The sequence below is a fragment of the Ruditapes philippinarum genome, unplaced genomic scaffold (genome assembly GCF_026571515.1).
Source record: "Ruditapes philippinarum isolate M1 unplaced genomic scaffold, ASM2657151v2 ctg268_1_1_1_1, whole genome shotgun sequence".
Lineage (NCBI taxonomy): Eukaryota > Metazoa > Mollusca > Bivalvia > Venerida > Veneridae > Ruditapes > Ruditapes philippinarum.
This window is the reverse complement of record NW_026859070.1, coordinates 356,905-372,499: the sequence shown is the minus strand read 5'-3', so window position 1 is coordinate 372,499 and position 15,595 is coordinate 356,905. Positions and strand designations below refer to the sequence as shown.

The 15,595-nt window shown below is 32.3% G+C and overlaps 1 protein-coding gene and 1 long non-coding RNA gene across 2 annotated transcripts; both read right to left on the bottom strand.

The window, feature by feature from the left end:
- Positions 1-3,694: 3,694 nt before the first annotated feature.
- LOC132755096 (uncharacterized) lies at positions 3,695-5,332 on the bottom strand. Its single transcript, XR_009629163.1, has 3 exons — positions 5,224-5,332; positions 4,349-4,493; positions 3,695-3,978 (listed from the first exon to the last, which is right to left on the bottom strand). It is a non-coding gene; the product is annotated as an uncharacterized LOC132755096 (long non-coding RNA).
- A 130-nt stretch (positions 5,333-5,462) lies between these two features.
- On the bottom strand, positions 5,463-14,448 carry LOC132755084 (neuroendocrine convertase 2-like). Its single transcript, XM_060745881.1, has 8 exons — positions 14,276-14,448; positions 9,440-9,565; positions 8,786-8,920; positions 8,176-8,273; positions 6,779-6,867; positions 6,235-6,425; positions 5,866-6,066; positions 5,463-5,609 (listed from the first exon to the last, which is right to left on the bottom strand). The coding sequence occupies exons 1-8, from the start codon at positions 14,429-14,431 to the stop codon at positions 5,463-5,465; spliced, it is 1,143 nt and encodes a 380-aa protein (XP_060601864.1). The 5' UTR covers positions 14,432-14,448.
- Between the last annotated feature and the right edge of the window lie 1,147 nt (positions 14,449-15,595).

Sequence of the window (15,595 nt, the reverse complement as noted above, 5' to 3'; positions counted from 1 at the left end):
TAAAAGTCATTTTACATTGTACTTATATAATCATGAATAAAAGCTATCGTCCTCTTGCATAATGATATCATTGAAATTACATTCGGGGTTCTTTTATCATGTTTCAGATATAATAGAGTTATATAAATTTTCTAGTACTTGACATCAAAATAGATAACTATAAAACAAATTAAAATAAGCATTAACTTGAAACTTAGTTTTTTTATAAAAACATTTAAACATAACTAAACCTGAATAAAATATTATTATAAGCAACGATTTAGATTTCCAAAAAAAAGATAAGCCCAACACGGCAAAATTGAAAATGTTGCAGGCTCGGTTTGATTGAGCCTGTTCCAATACGTGTTTCTAATCAATTTGTTTCAGCTGTTATAAAAACGTTGTACATGCATAATACAAAAATAAACATGTGTCTGGTTATGAATTTGGTTGGCTTTTCCGTCGCACCAACACAGTATATAACGACTTTCGAGCAAAGACCAAATAAGACTTGCCGGCGTTTCGTTAGCTAGCTAGATAGCTTCCTTCCATGGAAGAATCCAATGTCCCTGTTGGTACATCTGAACCAAAAGCGGTGAGGGAAAAGTAGTTTGAGGTAAACGACCTAAAGCACTCGTCCACAGAGGCTTCACACATTGGTTGGGAAAAATATGATGACTAAAAGTAGGTGCCCCCATTGTCATTTTTTTTTCAACTATGTCCGTTTTGGAAATCCACCCTGTAAGGTTAACTACATATCATAGCTTAAATTAAGTTGCTCTTTCTGGTTCGCACAGGCGCATGTTAAAACTATTAATAATTATGTTCAAAGATAATTTGAAAATTAATTCATGGCATATTGCGTCTTCCATATGGTTGGTTGCCTTAAAAAAATACTGATAAAATTATCAAGTATAAAACAAACCATTATGTTAACTTATATATGCTAAAAAATAATATTAAGCTGTACTTGACACCAAAGAGGAAGGATGAATGTAAGAAGCAAGAACAAGTAACAATCCAAAACTTAAAGCATATCAAGTAATATAAATTGGATAATTTCTCATACATCAATTTCAATGGAGACTCGAACACGTACCTTACATTGATAAGTATATAAACAAGAGCTACACTCGACTTTTTCTTATTTCTATAGTCAAACACATCTGAGGAAGAATATTGTAGTAAACAATGCTCTTAAAAGACATAATTATCTTGTACAAGTAAAACTCAAATTTCATAGTTGACCTTGGTAGTCAAGATCATTCAAAGGTCAGGTTCACGTTTGAATAAATCATCATGTCATTTTGTCATCAGTGTTCTTTTATCCAAGAATGAATCAAATCCATAAATAGATAATAAAGTAATGGTATTTTAAGTAAATTATTTCAATATTTTGACCTTGACGCTAAATGTCAATTAAAGTGATATCAGAATAGTTCAACATATCGACTTTGTCATATGTATTCTTTTGTCAAGGTTTAAATCAAATCTGTAAATAAATTAATGGTTTGCCAATTTATCCAATTTCAATACTTTGACATCGACAGTCAAGGTTGCATAAAGGGCACGGTCATTATTCAACATACGGGTGTTGTCATAATGGTTCTTATGTCCAAGTATATAGAACTATAAATTAAATCCGGAAATAGATAACAAATCTAAGCTTAGTTCGATATTTGACATTGACGGTCAAGGTCATTTAAAGGTCAATGTCAATGAAAATCTGTAAATTTACAATAATATGACCTTCAATTTCAGGGCCATTTATTAGTCAATGTCAGTTTGAGTTAAATATCCTAGAAGACATTGTTCTTCTTGTGCTTCAGTATGAGGACAAAAATCAGGAACCAAAGTTCCATGACAAACCATTCAAAGGTACTAACGTTATAGCCAATCATATCAAACATCAAGCAAACTTCAGTAAATTGGCCTTCAAGGTTAAATTCATTGATGAGTGAAGGTCAAAATCAGTTTATTCTACACGAAGGTCTTGTCCAAAGCATAGTTGTATTCAAATATGAAGACAACTTAATTACAAATATCAAAGCCAACTATATAGCCAACTATAGCAAATAATCAAACAAATTCAAATATTTGACCTTGAAGGTTATGGTTATTTAAAGGGGAGTCAAGATCTGTCTGGTTTTCTTGAGGTCTTGTTAAAAAGGTCGTTGTGTCTAACTTTGAAGACGGTCCATGATGAAATAAACCAAATATAGCCAATGTTAAAACTTCTGGACGACAAATGAGACGGCAACCTGACTGTAGCAAATAGCTCAAAATCTTTTTTCGAAAGTAACAAAATTAAAAAAAAATCGAATAAATAAAGTTTAACCAGCCATAATTAATGCATTGATTCTTAATAAAGAATATAGATTTCAATTTCTAAAACATGTTATTAATTTATGTACACTGTGTAGCAGCTGTAACACAAAAATACAGTCTTGATACTGCAAAACAGATTCTATTCCTCTGGTCATAATAAGATAAAATGATAAGAAAAAATAGAAATAAAATTATTAATAACAATAAAATAAATAAAAACTCAAAACATGTATAATGACTAGACCAAGTTGTAATTTCCTTTACTGGCACTATTTATTAACAATGCCTGCACTATAGGGTTTTGAATTCCTCTTGATAGGTACTTGAGCAAGGATAAAGAATATATATTATTTTATCAGTTAAGCATTTCAAAAATTTATAGCACAAATAAAGGTTCCAAACATATATCCTCAATCTGATCTACATGTATTTTAAGAGCTGCTGATTGACAAGACGGTTTAGTTTCACTCTCATATTTTCACATAATTGTTTTTATATGAAGCAAAAAATGGAGGTAAGACAACATAACTTATCAAACAAAGATAATCAAAAATACAAAGAGAATTAAGTTACATTATTCCAAATGGTTAAACAGATTTGTAAAGGCAAGAAATAATTCACAAGAGAAAATTAATGGCATTAATGGTATTAATCTCATGCATAGAGTATATAACATAAATATCAAACTTATTTCAAAAGAATGAAAAAAGATATGAAAACCATTTAAAGCGATCCGTCCTAATTATGAAGTCATTATATAAAGTTTTGCAAGTTGTCATCTCCCTAAACAGCTATCTGATTGATACTAGAAGAAGTATAAGTAATCTAAATATCTTAGTTACATTCTAACGGAATTGAAACAACATGACGTAAATTTTTATTATAAAACCCATTAAAACGTAAATAAGTTGATCATTGACCAGTGTCTGAGTTGCCGCACCTGATTCAGTTTTCATTGTGTTACCAACATCTTTAGTTGCCTTGTTCTGTTCCATACAATTTCCTTCATCGATAGATTTGCACATGATGGGGTAGTTTCCTTTAGTCTCATTAAAAGTTCCATATATAGTTAAGGATGTTGTTGATCGTAGATTCTTCATGGCTGTAATAAGGTACAGAAATATACATGGTTAAAAGTTTTCTGAATACTTGATTATACATATTCATCCCATTAATTTATTTCTTCGTATGAAAATACAATGGTCCTCAATTGGCATCGACATATTTCTTTGCCGATAAAAACACCCCCAATTTGATAAAGATGGATGAATATAACAGATTATTTCAAAAGGTTTTATGCGTTCGTTCCCTTTTTCATATTCTTGTTCAAAACAGTTGAATAGTTGAAAACGTTCTATAAGGGTTTATAAGTATAAGTTACCTTCTTTCTGACCAAGGTATATTCTTACTGTCCAGTTTCCAACAGGTGATTCTCCCAAAAAGTGGACACTGGTCAAATCTCTTGGTACAGTATCCTGGTCAATATTTGTTCTATCTTTATTATCTAAAATAACAGACGTCGTCATGCTTGGAGAAACTATTTCAACGCAAACACCCTCCTGATTAATGACATCATGACCTATACGTAACACTACTTGCTCTATGGTATTTACGTGGGGACAACATGGATCTGCTTCCATACTGAACTCTATTCTTGTCAACATCTGGACGCTTGAAAGAAATGAAAATTCTTATTTGTTCAGAATAGAAGTAAAGAGTTTACATGCTAAATACACACTAATGGAAAAAGCATAAAACAGATGAAAATATAATTAATTATGATATGTTATAAACGCAGCATCACCAATGTGACTCTCTGCAGCGCAAAAAACTCTAAACAACAACATTTTCAAATCCTCCAAAAGTAACACTCCCCGATAAATTTGACCTCGATAGACCAACACCTCTGAGCAATAACCAAAATGTTTCTCTATCACAGGGTGTTGCTCAGCATTGATTGTTCTGTATAGTATATCAGAACAAAAATAAATAAATGTTTTTTTTAACTTTTACTTAAATGCTACAGATAATGTTGACTTACGATTGTCCTCTCTTTTCGAATGTCTCAGAGTGAACTTGCACGTAGTCTAAGGAATGATTATATAGCTTTCCAACATGACGCCACGTGTTTGCTTTTGTAACAGCTTTGTCCGCATTCAGTAAACCAAACCCCAAGACAGCATGAACTTAAAATATTAAGTTTCCACATGTAATCCTTACCTGTCTCAATATCTTAAATGGATTTGTCCTTCTTTCATTCTTGACAAAACATCATTTTGAGAGAAAAAAAATTAATATGTAATGATTGAAAAGCGAACAGTGCAGATCAGGTACAGTCTAATCTTTGTCTGCACAAACCGCATGAAACGAATATGTAGCAAGTAGTCCTAGGGATGAATAACTGTTGTTAATTGTCTTATTATTAATGAAATACTTTGAATTTATTTGTTTGTTTTTTTTTCTTTTCAAAGCACCAACACGGTTAAGATCACCAACAAGGTTGTTGAACTGGATAAGGAGTTTATTTGGGATAAACAACACCTTGGGTAAAAACAACCTCACCTGCTGGAGCTAAGAAACGCATATACTCCAGTCATTCAAACCCATTTCGTTGCCTTCAACAATAACGCAAAGGTTACTCAGTGGCTGCAATTCAAACGTCTCAACCTTTAAAGGAGATCCCTCAGCTACTACTAGGGGTGATTTAGGGATTCGGGGACATTTATCAGTAGTAATAAATATAATAGTAAGAGTTTGTTCACGCGACATAAGAAAAGGTGCAACATTTCTCGTACCCTCTCGGTATTCACTATTAAACAGTACTAGCACTGGAATCATTTATTCCAAAGGATATGACACATGCAACAATACTGAGATTGATTACAGGATATTTTTTCAATGAAAAATAATTCTTACAGTACTTTCCGGCTGCATTCCTATTAAAGAAATTTGATTGCGCCAGCCCATCTCGGTCAGACGATTCCGCTAGTAAGAGCTGAATATCCCGGAGTGTTAAATCAGATCTAAAATATAGAGGTTAAACATGTACTCATGATTTAAATCGTATTGCATATATGTGATGTTCATTCTCACCATCGAAATACAAGGACAAGAGTATGCAATTCGAACCACTGTCCAGCTCATGTTTATTCATATTAGTGGATGTCTACGAAACAAATAAGATAACAAAATTGTCGATACCTTGCTTGTAAGACTAGAGCTATGATAGCAGACACTTCAGCAACAGCCGCCGAAACGCCCTTGAATGATTCAACACATGCATTGTTGTATGATGATGTCATCTAAAAAAAAGAAACATTATAACATGATTAAGATAGTGTCAGTTTGAAATAAGTAAATTGGAAAGGAACTTTCAATGCATATAAATTTTCTTTCCAAAATTCAGTTTATGTACTTACTATAACTTTTCAGTTTGTATTTTTTTCACTTTTTCTTTCATTATGCAGAAAACGGAAAAGCAAAATTACTCGATTTAGTTTGCCAACTTAGTTTCGAAATCGAATGATTATAAAAACTTATCAATGTTTTAAAACCTACCATACTATTTGTAGTGAGTCTGTTCCCATCACCGAGGCCAGATGTTATCACGCATGCGCTAACTTCAGGATTCTTTGGCAAGGAACCTCCGATATTTACGCTATTGACTGCAATGGTATATATACTGTTTGCGTGCCCACTGCCAGTAATTCCATCCGAACCATCCGGAAAAACATATATTGACCCAAGCTCATTCCTTCCCTGTAATATACATCGGAAAGTAATTTTACAATAATGTTTTTATTGAATTAATCCTAATGAAGATTATTGTTTGTCGAAAAAGACCATTCAATTTACTACACACATTTATGTGTTATAATTATGATATTTCTTTGTAACTATTAAAATAATTCCACTTAATGTACTCACTCTTGTTGCTCCATGAAAAATAGCGTTTTTCATAGCATCATCAAGTGGTCCAAATTTTGTGGGTGGCGACCAGCTATTTGAGTAGATATGAATATCTTCGTTATGGTAGGATAAAGCAGCACCCATGATGTCGCCCGTTGTGTGCAGGATAAATGTTCTGTATTGATGCAGCAATGAAAATATCTTTAACGCTGAAAATAATGTACATGTATTAAGAAAATTTATTTGTTTACCTGTAAAACTTCGGTTTCAGTGCCATTGTCCCTCATGAAAAAAAAATCAATAATACGGAATTGTTTGATTTTCAATAAAATGTAAAATTTTACATATTTTGTTAATCCCATTGTCCCAGAGATTCTTGGTCGTTTTAGAAAATTACACTGCCAATTAATCCATACATATGCATTTTTAACTTCAAATAGAACGAAAATGAATTTTACTAAAAGAACATTCGTTCCATATAACAAGAAAAATAAAGAATATCCAACTCGTAATGTCTTATAGTTTATACATTACAAATTGATTATAACAATATTCTACTTACGAACAACTTTTCCAGCAAAGGCAATTCCAGCATTGCACAATCCGTTTCCTTTCTCAGCAGCTATTATACTTGCGCATCTATTACCGTGACTGAAACAAAAATTATAGGAAAGATTTTAGGAAGCAAATCCTTAATATGAAGGTCTAGGGAAGCATGGAAAACAGGTTAATAGTAGAAAACGAGTCTTTCTTACAAATCATTTATAATAAGATCACTCGTAGTCAAATTTCAAGGCGGGTAATTTACCACATTATAATACTTGATTCTTCAAAAATATATATGATGATAATGATATGCCCATTGCTCAACTACGTTAGATGATGAATACCGCATCATGTTAATTTATATTTATTTTTTATATTTTACGCCGAAACATTTTATCTGGTGTACTTGTGAGAAAATTCCTACTCGTGAATCAATTGTATCTAAACTAAGCAACACTGATGTAAAATTATATAATTATATTGCATTCTATCTACATTATTTACTCAAAAATAGACGCCAATTTATAATCTTAAAGATTAATTCTTATTATATCCGGTTATCTACGAAATATCTTCCCTTACAGAATCACTGGATGCCAGAATTAAAACCCAACTAAAATAAACAAACAAACAAACGAAATTACTTTTACCTGATTGTTACAACATATAGTTTCACTACAATTGTATTTAATATATTATTATGATCACCTCATTTATTTTGTTTGATGATTGCTATTTCATCTAAAACTGTGTAAACGAAAACTTTGAAAAATCACTGGAAATATGTGAAAGGTCTTTCTAACCACTATCGTGCATGAGCAAGTTCTATTACTTACAGAAAATGAAAGTATTATAGAAAGTTTTAATATAATTGATAATATTGCAGACTTGATTGAAGTGAGAGATGGTATTGAGAGATGCATTTCACAACTTCAGATGAATTTAATCTAAAGTACTAAATGCTCAACTTGAAAGATAAATCAATGAGAGAATATAAGACAGGAAATAACTGGAAAGTACTGACATACATTTAGGTCACACAAATGAATAATAATTCTGAAGTAGTAAAAAAATCTTGAAAATAAAGTGATCCCTCGGAAGCATTAATCACAACAAAATTACACGATAATTGCAGATTCGGTTTGATTGAGTCTGTACATGAGGGATAATGAATAAGTGCAACATTCCTCACGTCCCCTAGCACCGGCTTGAGCGGTTCTCAATTCTCAACACTTAATAGTGTTAGCATCAATGATCCCGAAGAACCAGAAAAAATATAACAACACTGAAGTGAAGTACGGGGCAATTTTTTACAGCTGCCACATAGCACTTGACACCTGCTGTTGTGAAGTATAAACATCTGGAAACAAAGTGAAGTTTAACTTTGTTTAAAGACTATCTTGATTTACTTACTCAATATAACGCATTGACTCTGCCTTATAGTTATTGTCGATGTCTTCTGGAGACACGTCTGTTGTTTTGTCTATGAAGTTATAAGCCAAATCCATATTCTGTTAAAAAAACGTATTTGTGTTAAAATTTGAAAACCCATATCCTTAATGATACAAGGTTTTATTGTAACGAAGAATAAAAACTATTGTGAAATTGGAACAAAATGCTGTGCTTTTTTCAGCTGCAAATGTAGTTTGAAATTTAAACTTTTAACTATCTTGCAATATTCATCTTACTTGAGTTTTCACTATTCACGTTTCAGAAACCGACAATAATGACTTTACCATTACCATTCTAAATTTTTTTTTAAATGGACGTTGCCACCTTTCGATCTGAACAAAACAATTCATCATTAAAGGGGGATCGTAGTACTGAATGAAAGACAAAAAGTCATATGATAAGACGGAAGGAATGTACTGTCTGAACTTGGTCAGCACTGGTTACATGGAGGCTAAGAATTTTAAAATATAAAAAAGGGTTTTAAGCTAAACAATCTCAATAGAAAACACAACTTAATGACATTTTTAGAGAACGGCTGAAAACTATCAATCAAAAGCAACATTTGATTTACCAGATTTTTTCTGAGGTCAACGATGTCAGCAGAAACTCCTATGTCCGTAACAGCAATTGTAATACCACTACCGTTGTAACCCTTTTTCCAGGCATCTTCAACATGCAAACCAAAATAGTTCAAACTTTCATCATACTGAAACAAAAAAGATCGATCGAACCTTAAATCTTAATATAATATAATCGATTTCTCAAATAGTTCAAGAAGTAATCAAAAATATTTTAAGATAAACATGTATGTTTTACCAGGATAATTCAAAAACAAGCCTTCGAAGCCATTGTACAAATCATTTATAATATACTAGTAGTATAATTTTACCGTCATGTTTTTTTTGTTTTGTTTTGTTTTTTTTTTGTTTTTTTTTGCTCTTTTGCTTTTTTTCCTTTTGTGTTGTGTGACTTCAATTTCGCTACTATATGGACTAAACAAATTATCAAAAATGTTTGAACAGTGATACATGGACATAGCCTTCGTAGTGAAAGATGGGTTGTCTATGAAAAGAGATGTGCCGATTTTTTTACCTTTGTTCTAGCTTTGTTCTTGAAATGGAACCCAACACAATACATAGGGATCGATAAAAAAATCATGTATCGGTAAATTGTTTTTATGCATATATTGTGATCAAATATTCGATAATTAAATCTTAGTTCATACATTTTTGCCTGCATTTTGCCGTGGATCATGTGAATCACTTTCATTTTCTGTGTCAACTGGCATAGGATCTGCTGCACCCATTTGAATCCATTTTGCAAATGCATTATCTGCTTTACTATCAACTATCTGGAAAAAGGGTAAAATTGTTAAATTAACCAAGCGTATTATACTAGATGGACAAAGTGGTGTTCAATATAACTTTTCTGATACTCACTTTCACTCAATTGTGCCTGAGGGTACTTTACACATGAATATTATCAATATAACAAAAGTTATTAATTCTTGTGTAGTTTGCTTATTATTTGTAGGCGATTTTCTCAATAAGCTATCGGTCAAAAAGAATGCAAACAATCGTTTGCTTCATTAAAATGGCAACAGAAAGTGGTTTACATTTTTCAAAGTCAAATTTAAAGCTCCATGTGTTCATTCATGTGGGTGACGGTAATATCATTATGGCCCGGAACATATTCGGTTCCAAAATTCCTTTTACTGATGAAGCAAAATTTCTTGAAGATATATTTGATAAAAAAAAATCACAACAACTCTCCTTTATTACAAATGTAAAAAAAATCAAAATGCAGGTTTTGTCTAGTACGGACTAAGAGTCAAATTCCTTTACTTTATTGAAATTATATAGAAGTCTTTTTCAGATTAAAATTAGATTATGGTTCTATAATTTACGGTTCGACTAGGAAATCGTATACACAAATGCTCGATACAAGACATCATCAAGGTCCTCGTAGGTTTCAAAATGCATTATTATAAAGTTATTGCCGAATTTAACATTTCATGTAAATAAAGGGAGGTGATAAACAATTTAGTTTCTATAAAGTTTATTAAACAAGTAAAATTGTACAATAAGAAATGAATGCATATAGTTTAGCGATTACATATAATATGCACAAATATTTGCAGAACATATTCTTCGATGTTTGAAAATTGTTTTATATGCTTAATTATGATCACAACATACAGGATCTTTAAATCTTTTAAAAGGGTATTTTTATTTATAAATGATCCAAATCATTTTGTGTCACATGAATTGTTATTCTATTCACATTCTTATTGGAAAATGAATAAAAAAGTGTAAAACCCCTTAGTCTTAATACCGTCAAAGAAACAGTCCGATTTTTGAACAAGTTAAAAATATCCATTCTTCCAATAAATTGAATTTTAGGAGAAGGGAGGAGAACATGCATGCATGAATACGATAGCAATATTTGTATTAAGCAACCGATTGCGATATTTCGATCACCATTTCAAATGTGTATCAGTGAAAAGATCAATGTCTGGTCTTAACACAATACATTTGTCAACTTTGATCATACTTGTTTATAGTTTCATTTATCACCACATTGTTTTATTATGATGATATTTGTCATTTGAAGGTTTGTTTTATGTGTCAGAAATCTGTAACAATATCAAAAAGAAAACAAAAAGAAAACTATCGTCAGAATATCTTTGTCATTTTTGTATAACACTTCCTATTTCGTGGATTAGTCAGTGAAGAACCAAAGTGTATGTAAGGTAGATGGTAACTCGGTCTTTCGCGTACTTGAACAGCCGGGTCGATGGGTTAATACATGATATCTGCGTCTGTCGTGTAACACATCTATTCTTGTCGGTTTGTCAATAAACTGCCATGTGTTGATACATGACCAATGCGTCTTTCGTAACTTCCTTCCATCGTATATTTGCCGCTGATACACCAGAATGTAGGTTATGTACATAGACTGGTATGACCTCATTAGAAGATGAAACGTTTTTTCTTAGTTCATTATGATAATCAGGGAACAATGTGCGGACTTTGCTTTTAACATTATGAATAGTTCGGATATATGAAGTATCACGTCCGCACAAAGGTTCATAGGACCCTCTCATTCTAGTATGTATAACACTAACATAAAATTGTTAGTGGAATAATCAGTATTATTTACCAAAAGTGAATCCGCGTGTTTGAAGAAACGCATATTTGCGAGGTGTCACTTTTCGGAAAGAAAATCCAGGAAAAATTCTTTGAATCGGTTTCTAACTTATCCCATGATAAAGTTACGACAGAAAGTAAAACCTAAAATGGTTTTCTGTCCGATGCAAATAATAACATGTCACGTGGTATGGACACTGTATTATAATACATAAATAACTGATACATTGATACTTAAAATTCAAAGGGAATTCAAAGCGTTTATTCTTTATCTTTATTGTATATGAAATATTATCTACAATATTTACGTTCAAACTTCCCCATTACTATAAGATGTAAATTCATTGGCATATTCTTTTTTAGTAATTTTACATACTACATGCATTTAGTCTATGGAAAATGACATTGTCTATAAATTTCAAAAATTTGTGATAGAAATATGTCAAATGTCCAGTTGATCTAAGTAACCGTGCTTCCTTATAATTATGTTACAAGGGCTTGGAAGTCTGACCTGGATTCGAATCCGTGACTTTCGTAAGTTCCGAAACTCAAGCGAATGAGCTAGCCGGCCGTTTACATATTTTGTATTTTTCTCCCGAAATGTTAACAGTACTGGCGTTTGGGTTGGGCTTCATGAAAGTATTTGTTACGGTTTAGAACTGTTCACTATTTAGGGGAGAGGGTGTAAGTAGCCAAAGAGATAAGTCGGTACAGCCACGAAACGATATTCCGAGGCCCGGTCAGGCTGCAAATTTTTCCTACCCTGTAACACATAGACACGCTGTTGAATAAAACGCATTATAAGTTTAAAAGCAATTATTTATACTGCAGAAGCTGATACATTATAATAATTTACCTCATGCATGTCTGTAGAATTAAAAACAGATAGATAATCTGTTATTTTATCGTCATCTTCATTAATGAATATAGATCTATATCTATCCGAAATTCCTATAATGCACCCAAAAACAAAAAGGTAACAAGTTATTGTTAATCCAGCCTTTTTCGCTGTCATTTTAAGTATATACAGTGTATTACTGCCGTTTAACAAGTGTATATATTATCGTGGTCCTGGTTGGTTAAGAGAAAACATTTCCCATAGTTACGTTTTAAAAAGAAATTGGAATGTAAAATCATTTCAATGGTAACACGGATATTTACCACATTACTATTGATTCAATGATTATCGAACTGTTTTTTTTTCCCGAAGCATTAGGTCGTTCCTTGGCCTATATCACCATGGCCTTATATTTAATAAAAATATTTTATTCAAAAGTTTATTTAAAAATTTTAAATGATGACTGAAGAAGGTAAAATAATTAAAAATCTTGTTTAATGATGATGATGATGTTGTTGTTGTTGTTGTTGTTGTTGCTGCTGCTGCTGTTGTTGCTGTTGATGATGATGATGATGATGATGATGATGATGATGACGATGATGATGATGTATTGTTGTTGCCGCTGTTGTTGCTGTTGCTTTTGTTGTTGTTATTATTATTGTTGATGATGATGATGTTGTTGTTGTTGTTATTGTTGTTGTTGATGATGATGATGATGATGATGATGATGAATATGATGATGATGATGATGATGATGACGCTGATGATGATGACGATGATGATGATGAAACAACCAAAAGGTCTCGAGATCGGGGACATGTCGCTTCAAAGTAATATGATTTTTAATCTATAATTTGACTAATTTACTTTTATGGGCGTATTTAAACCAAAATATGCGGTGTTCTGTTAGGGCCAGCGCGTTTTCTTTGACAAAGAAAAGCGCAAAAAATGATAATACGATGGTGACAGTACGACAGTACAAGGGCGTAGCGCGACAGTACGATGATGACAGTTCGATAGTACGATGACAAACCACGACAGTATACGATGGTGACAGGGCAACATACTGTCGCACTGTTACCATCGTACTGTCATGCTTCGCGCTTTTATAGTTCTCAGAGAAAACGCGCGGACACTGACGGAACACTGTAATATTATGTAATAACTTTACATAAAATTAATTTTTAGTGCTTATATTTAAACTGATAACGTTTAACTTCGGTATCTTTTTAAAGGTAATTATGAATGATTTTAACGGTTTGATTCGATACTGATTCAATTTATAAGATTTGTATTTAGATACCTGTCGCATCAAATGCCCCGGGACTTGAATTTATTGTCTTTAGTTATTGTAGGTTAATTTTAGTGAATGTCATACTGCTTTCGTACTGAGTGACGAAGGTCACAGACAACTCTGTGTATTTTATTGAAAGTAAGAGCGGGTATGTACCTTAAACGGCACAATAACCCTCCATCCATATACGCTAGCTAAATAGTTTCGAAGTATGTTAGTATCCAAAGTCCCTGGTCCCTTCGACTTTAGCCGAAGGGTAATTAAGAAATATACTCAGAAATGAATTGAAAATCTCAATATTATCTTGTTATACATGTCCGTTCAACCACCGGGGGTTGTCCGGGAAGTTCTTTTTGTTTATGAAATATACATACACACATCTGTTTCGTTTTCAAAAAATATGCTACAAAACTTTTAATTACACTGTCTCACTTGTAGTACAGTGTGTAAGGGGTCAATGCCCTGTCACTCAACCAAAAGCCGTAGGTTCGATCCTCACTTGTGCTACAACCATACGTCGTTCCTTATATAATAATACAGAAGAACTGAACTTTCAAGGAAAGAGGCTACAAAATTGTTTTTATTCAGCCTATTTTAGTTATTTCCGTTCCATTTGAGTCACAATTCATATAACAAGCGTTTGAGTTTGGATAATGAAATATACATATAAAGATAAACATGTTTTGCATGCACATTGACGTTGAAGTCTAGAAATTAAATTTTTAAAACAAATTCAATTGTTATATGTGTAACTTATTAATTAAATTCTGAGCAACTTACCGTGGGTATATCTGGAGATTTAAAATCACAAAGTTGTTGTGGAGTTTCACTAATAAGTCCATCAACTTTTAAAACACATCTATTCGAAATTCCTAATATTTGCACCAAAAGAAAACAATTAAAGGTTATTGTAAATAAAATATTTTTTTCCAACATTTTTTTTCTATCAAAATTTTGTCATCCCGCAAAACTCATTCACTACAACCTCTGTAAATTTTACGTAAAAGTGAATGTAATGCTTTATATAGGCCTACATGTAGTACAATGTCGCAGTTTAACAGCTTATTTCATTTCCGTTTGGGAAAATTTGAATTAAAAACTATTAACTATTATCTATTATGGAGAAATTGTTGCCCGATATAAGATAGCATGCAATCGGAAAAAATGTTGAAAAAGAAAGTCATAACTTGACATAAAGAAACAAAGGTAATTCTAAAATCTCGAAATTTAAGAAATAAAAGGGCGGGCGGAGCGAAAACACACTTATTTAGCGTTTTATTTTCAATAATTGTGTTGTTTTATAATAAATTTGTACCATCTTACTAAATTAACACCCGGGAGTCAGAATTTATTATTGAACTTCCATTAACTATAATATGACTGAAGTAAGATAAGTAAGATACCAGCATGAGTCCACGCAGTAATGTTTAAACTGTCGTCGTTACTGGAAAATACTTATTTATAAGTGAGTTGGTTGTTCTTCTTGTTGTTGTTGATTTTGGTTGTTTTTATTTAATTGGGACAGGGGATGGGTGAATAAGTCACACGGACACTTTTTGTGTTAAAAAAGTGACTTTCAAACCTTTTCTCTGTGAATTATTTCAGAAACTACACTGCGGGCACCGTCACTGGCCTATGATAAGCTAGCTAGCTGATAGCATAAAAGTCCCTGGCGAAATCAAACTCACCGCACGTGGTTCTTTCAACTTACACTAATCACTTTCCAGTCGGCTTCCTGGAACTAACAAGTACTGATTCATATGAGGAATCATGGTCGAACCCATGATTGGTTGAGAGGCAGTCGCCTTAATAAGTAACCACTAGGTCACTGTTTCTCTTATCATAATGCACCGGCGTAATTTCTTATATATAGGTACTGCCTACACTTGTCTTAATGAAAATGTTTTCCTTTAGGTTTTGGAAAGATTTTATTACTTGTACCTGGGACATAAAATGATGTGCCAACTTAGGCTTGTTAGTCCCTATATATAACTTAAAACAAAACTAATTAAAAGCCGGGTCGAAACCAAACAAATTCACAAATCATATTAGTAAAAATGTGCACTGTGAAACATATTTTAAATACATGATAAATTGTTA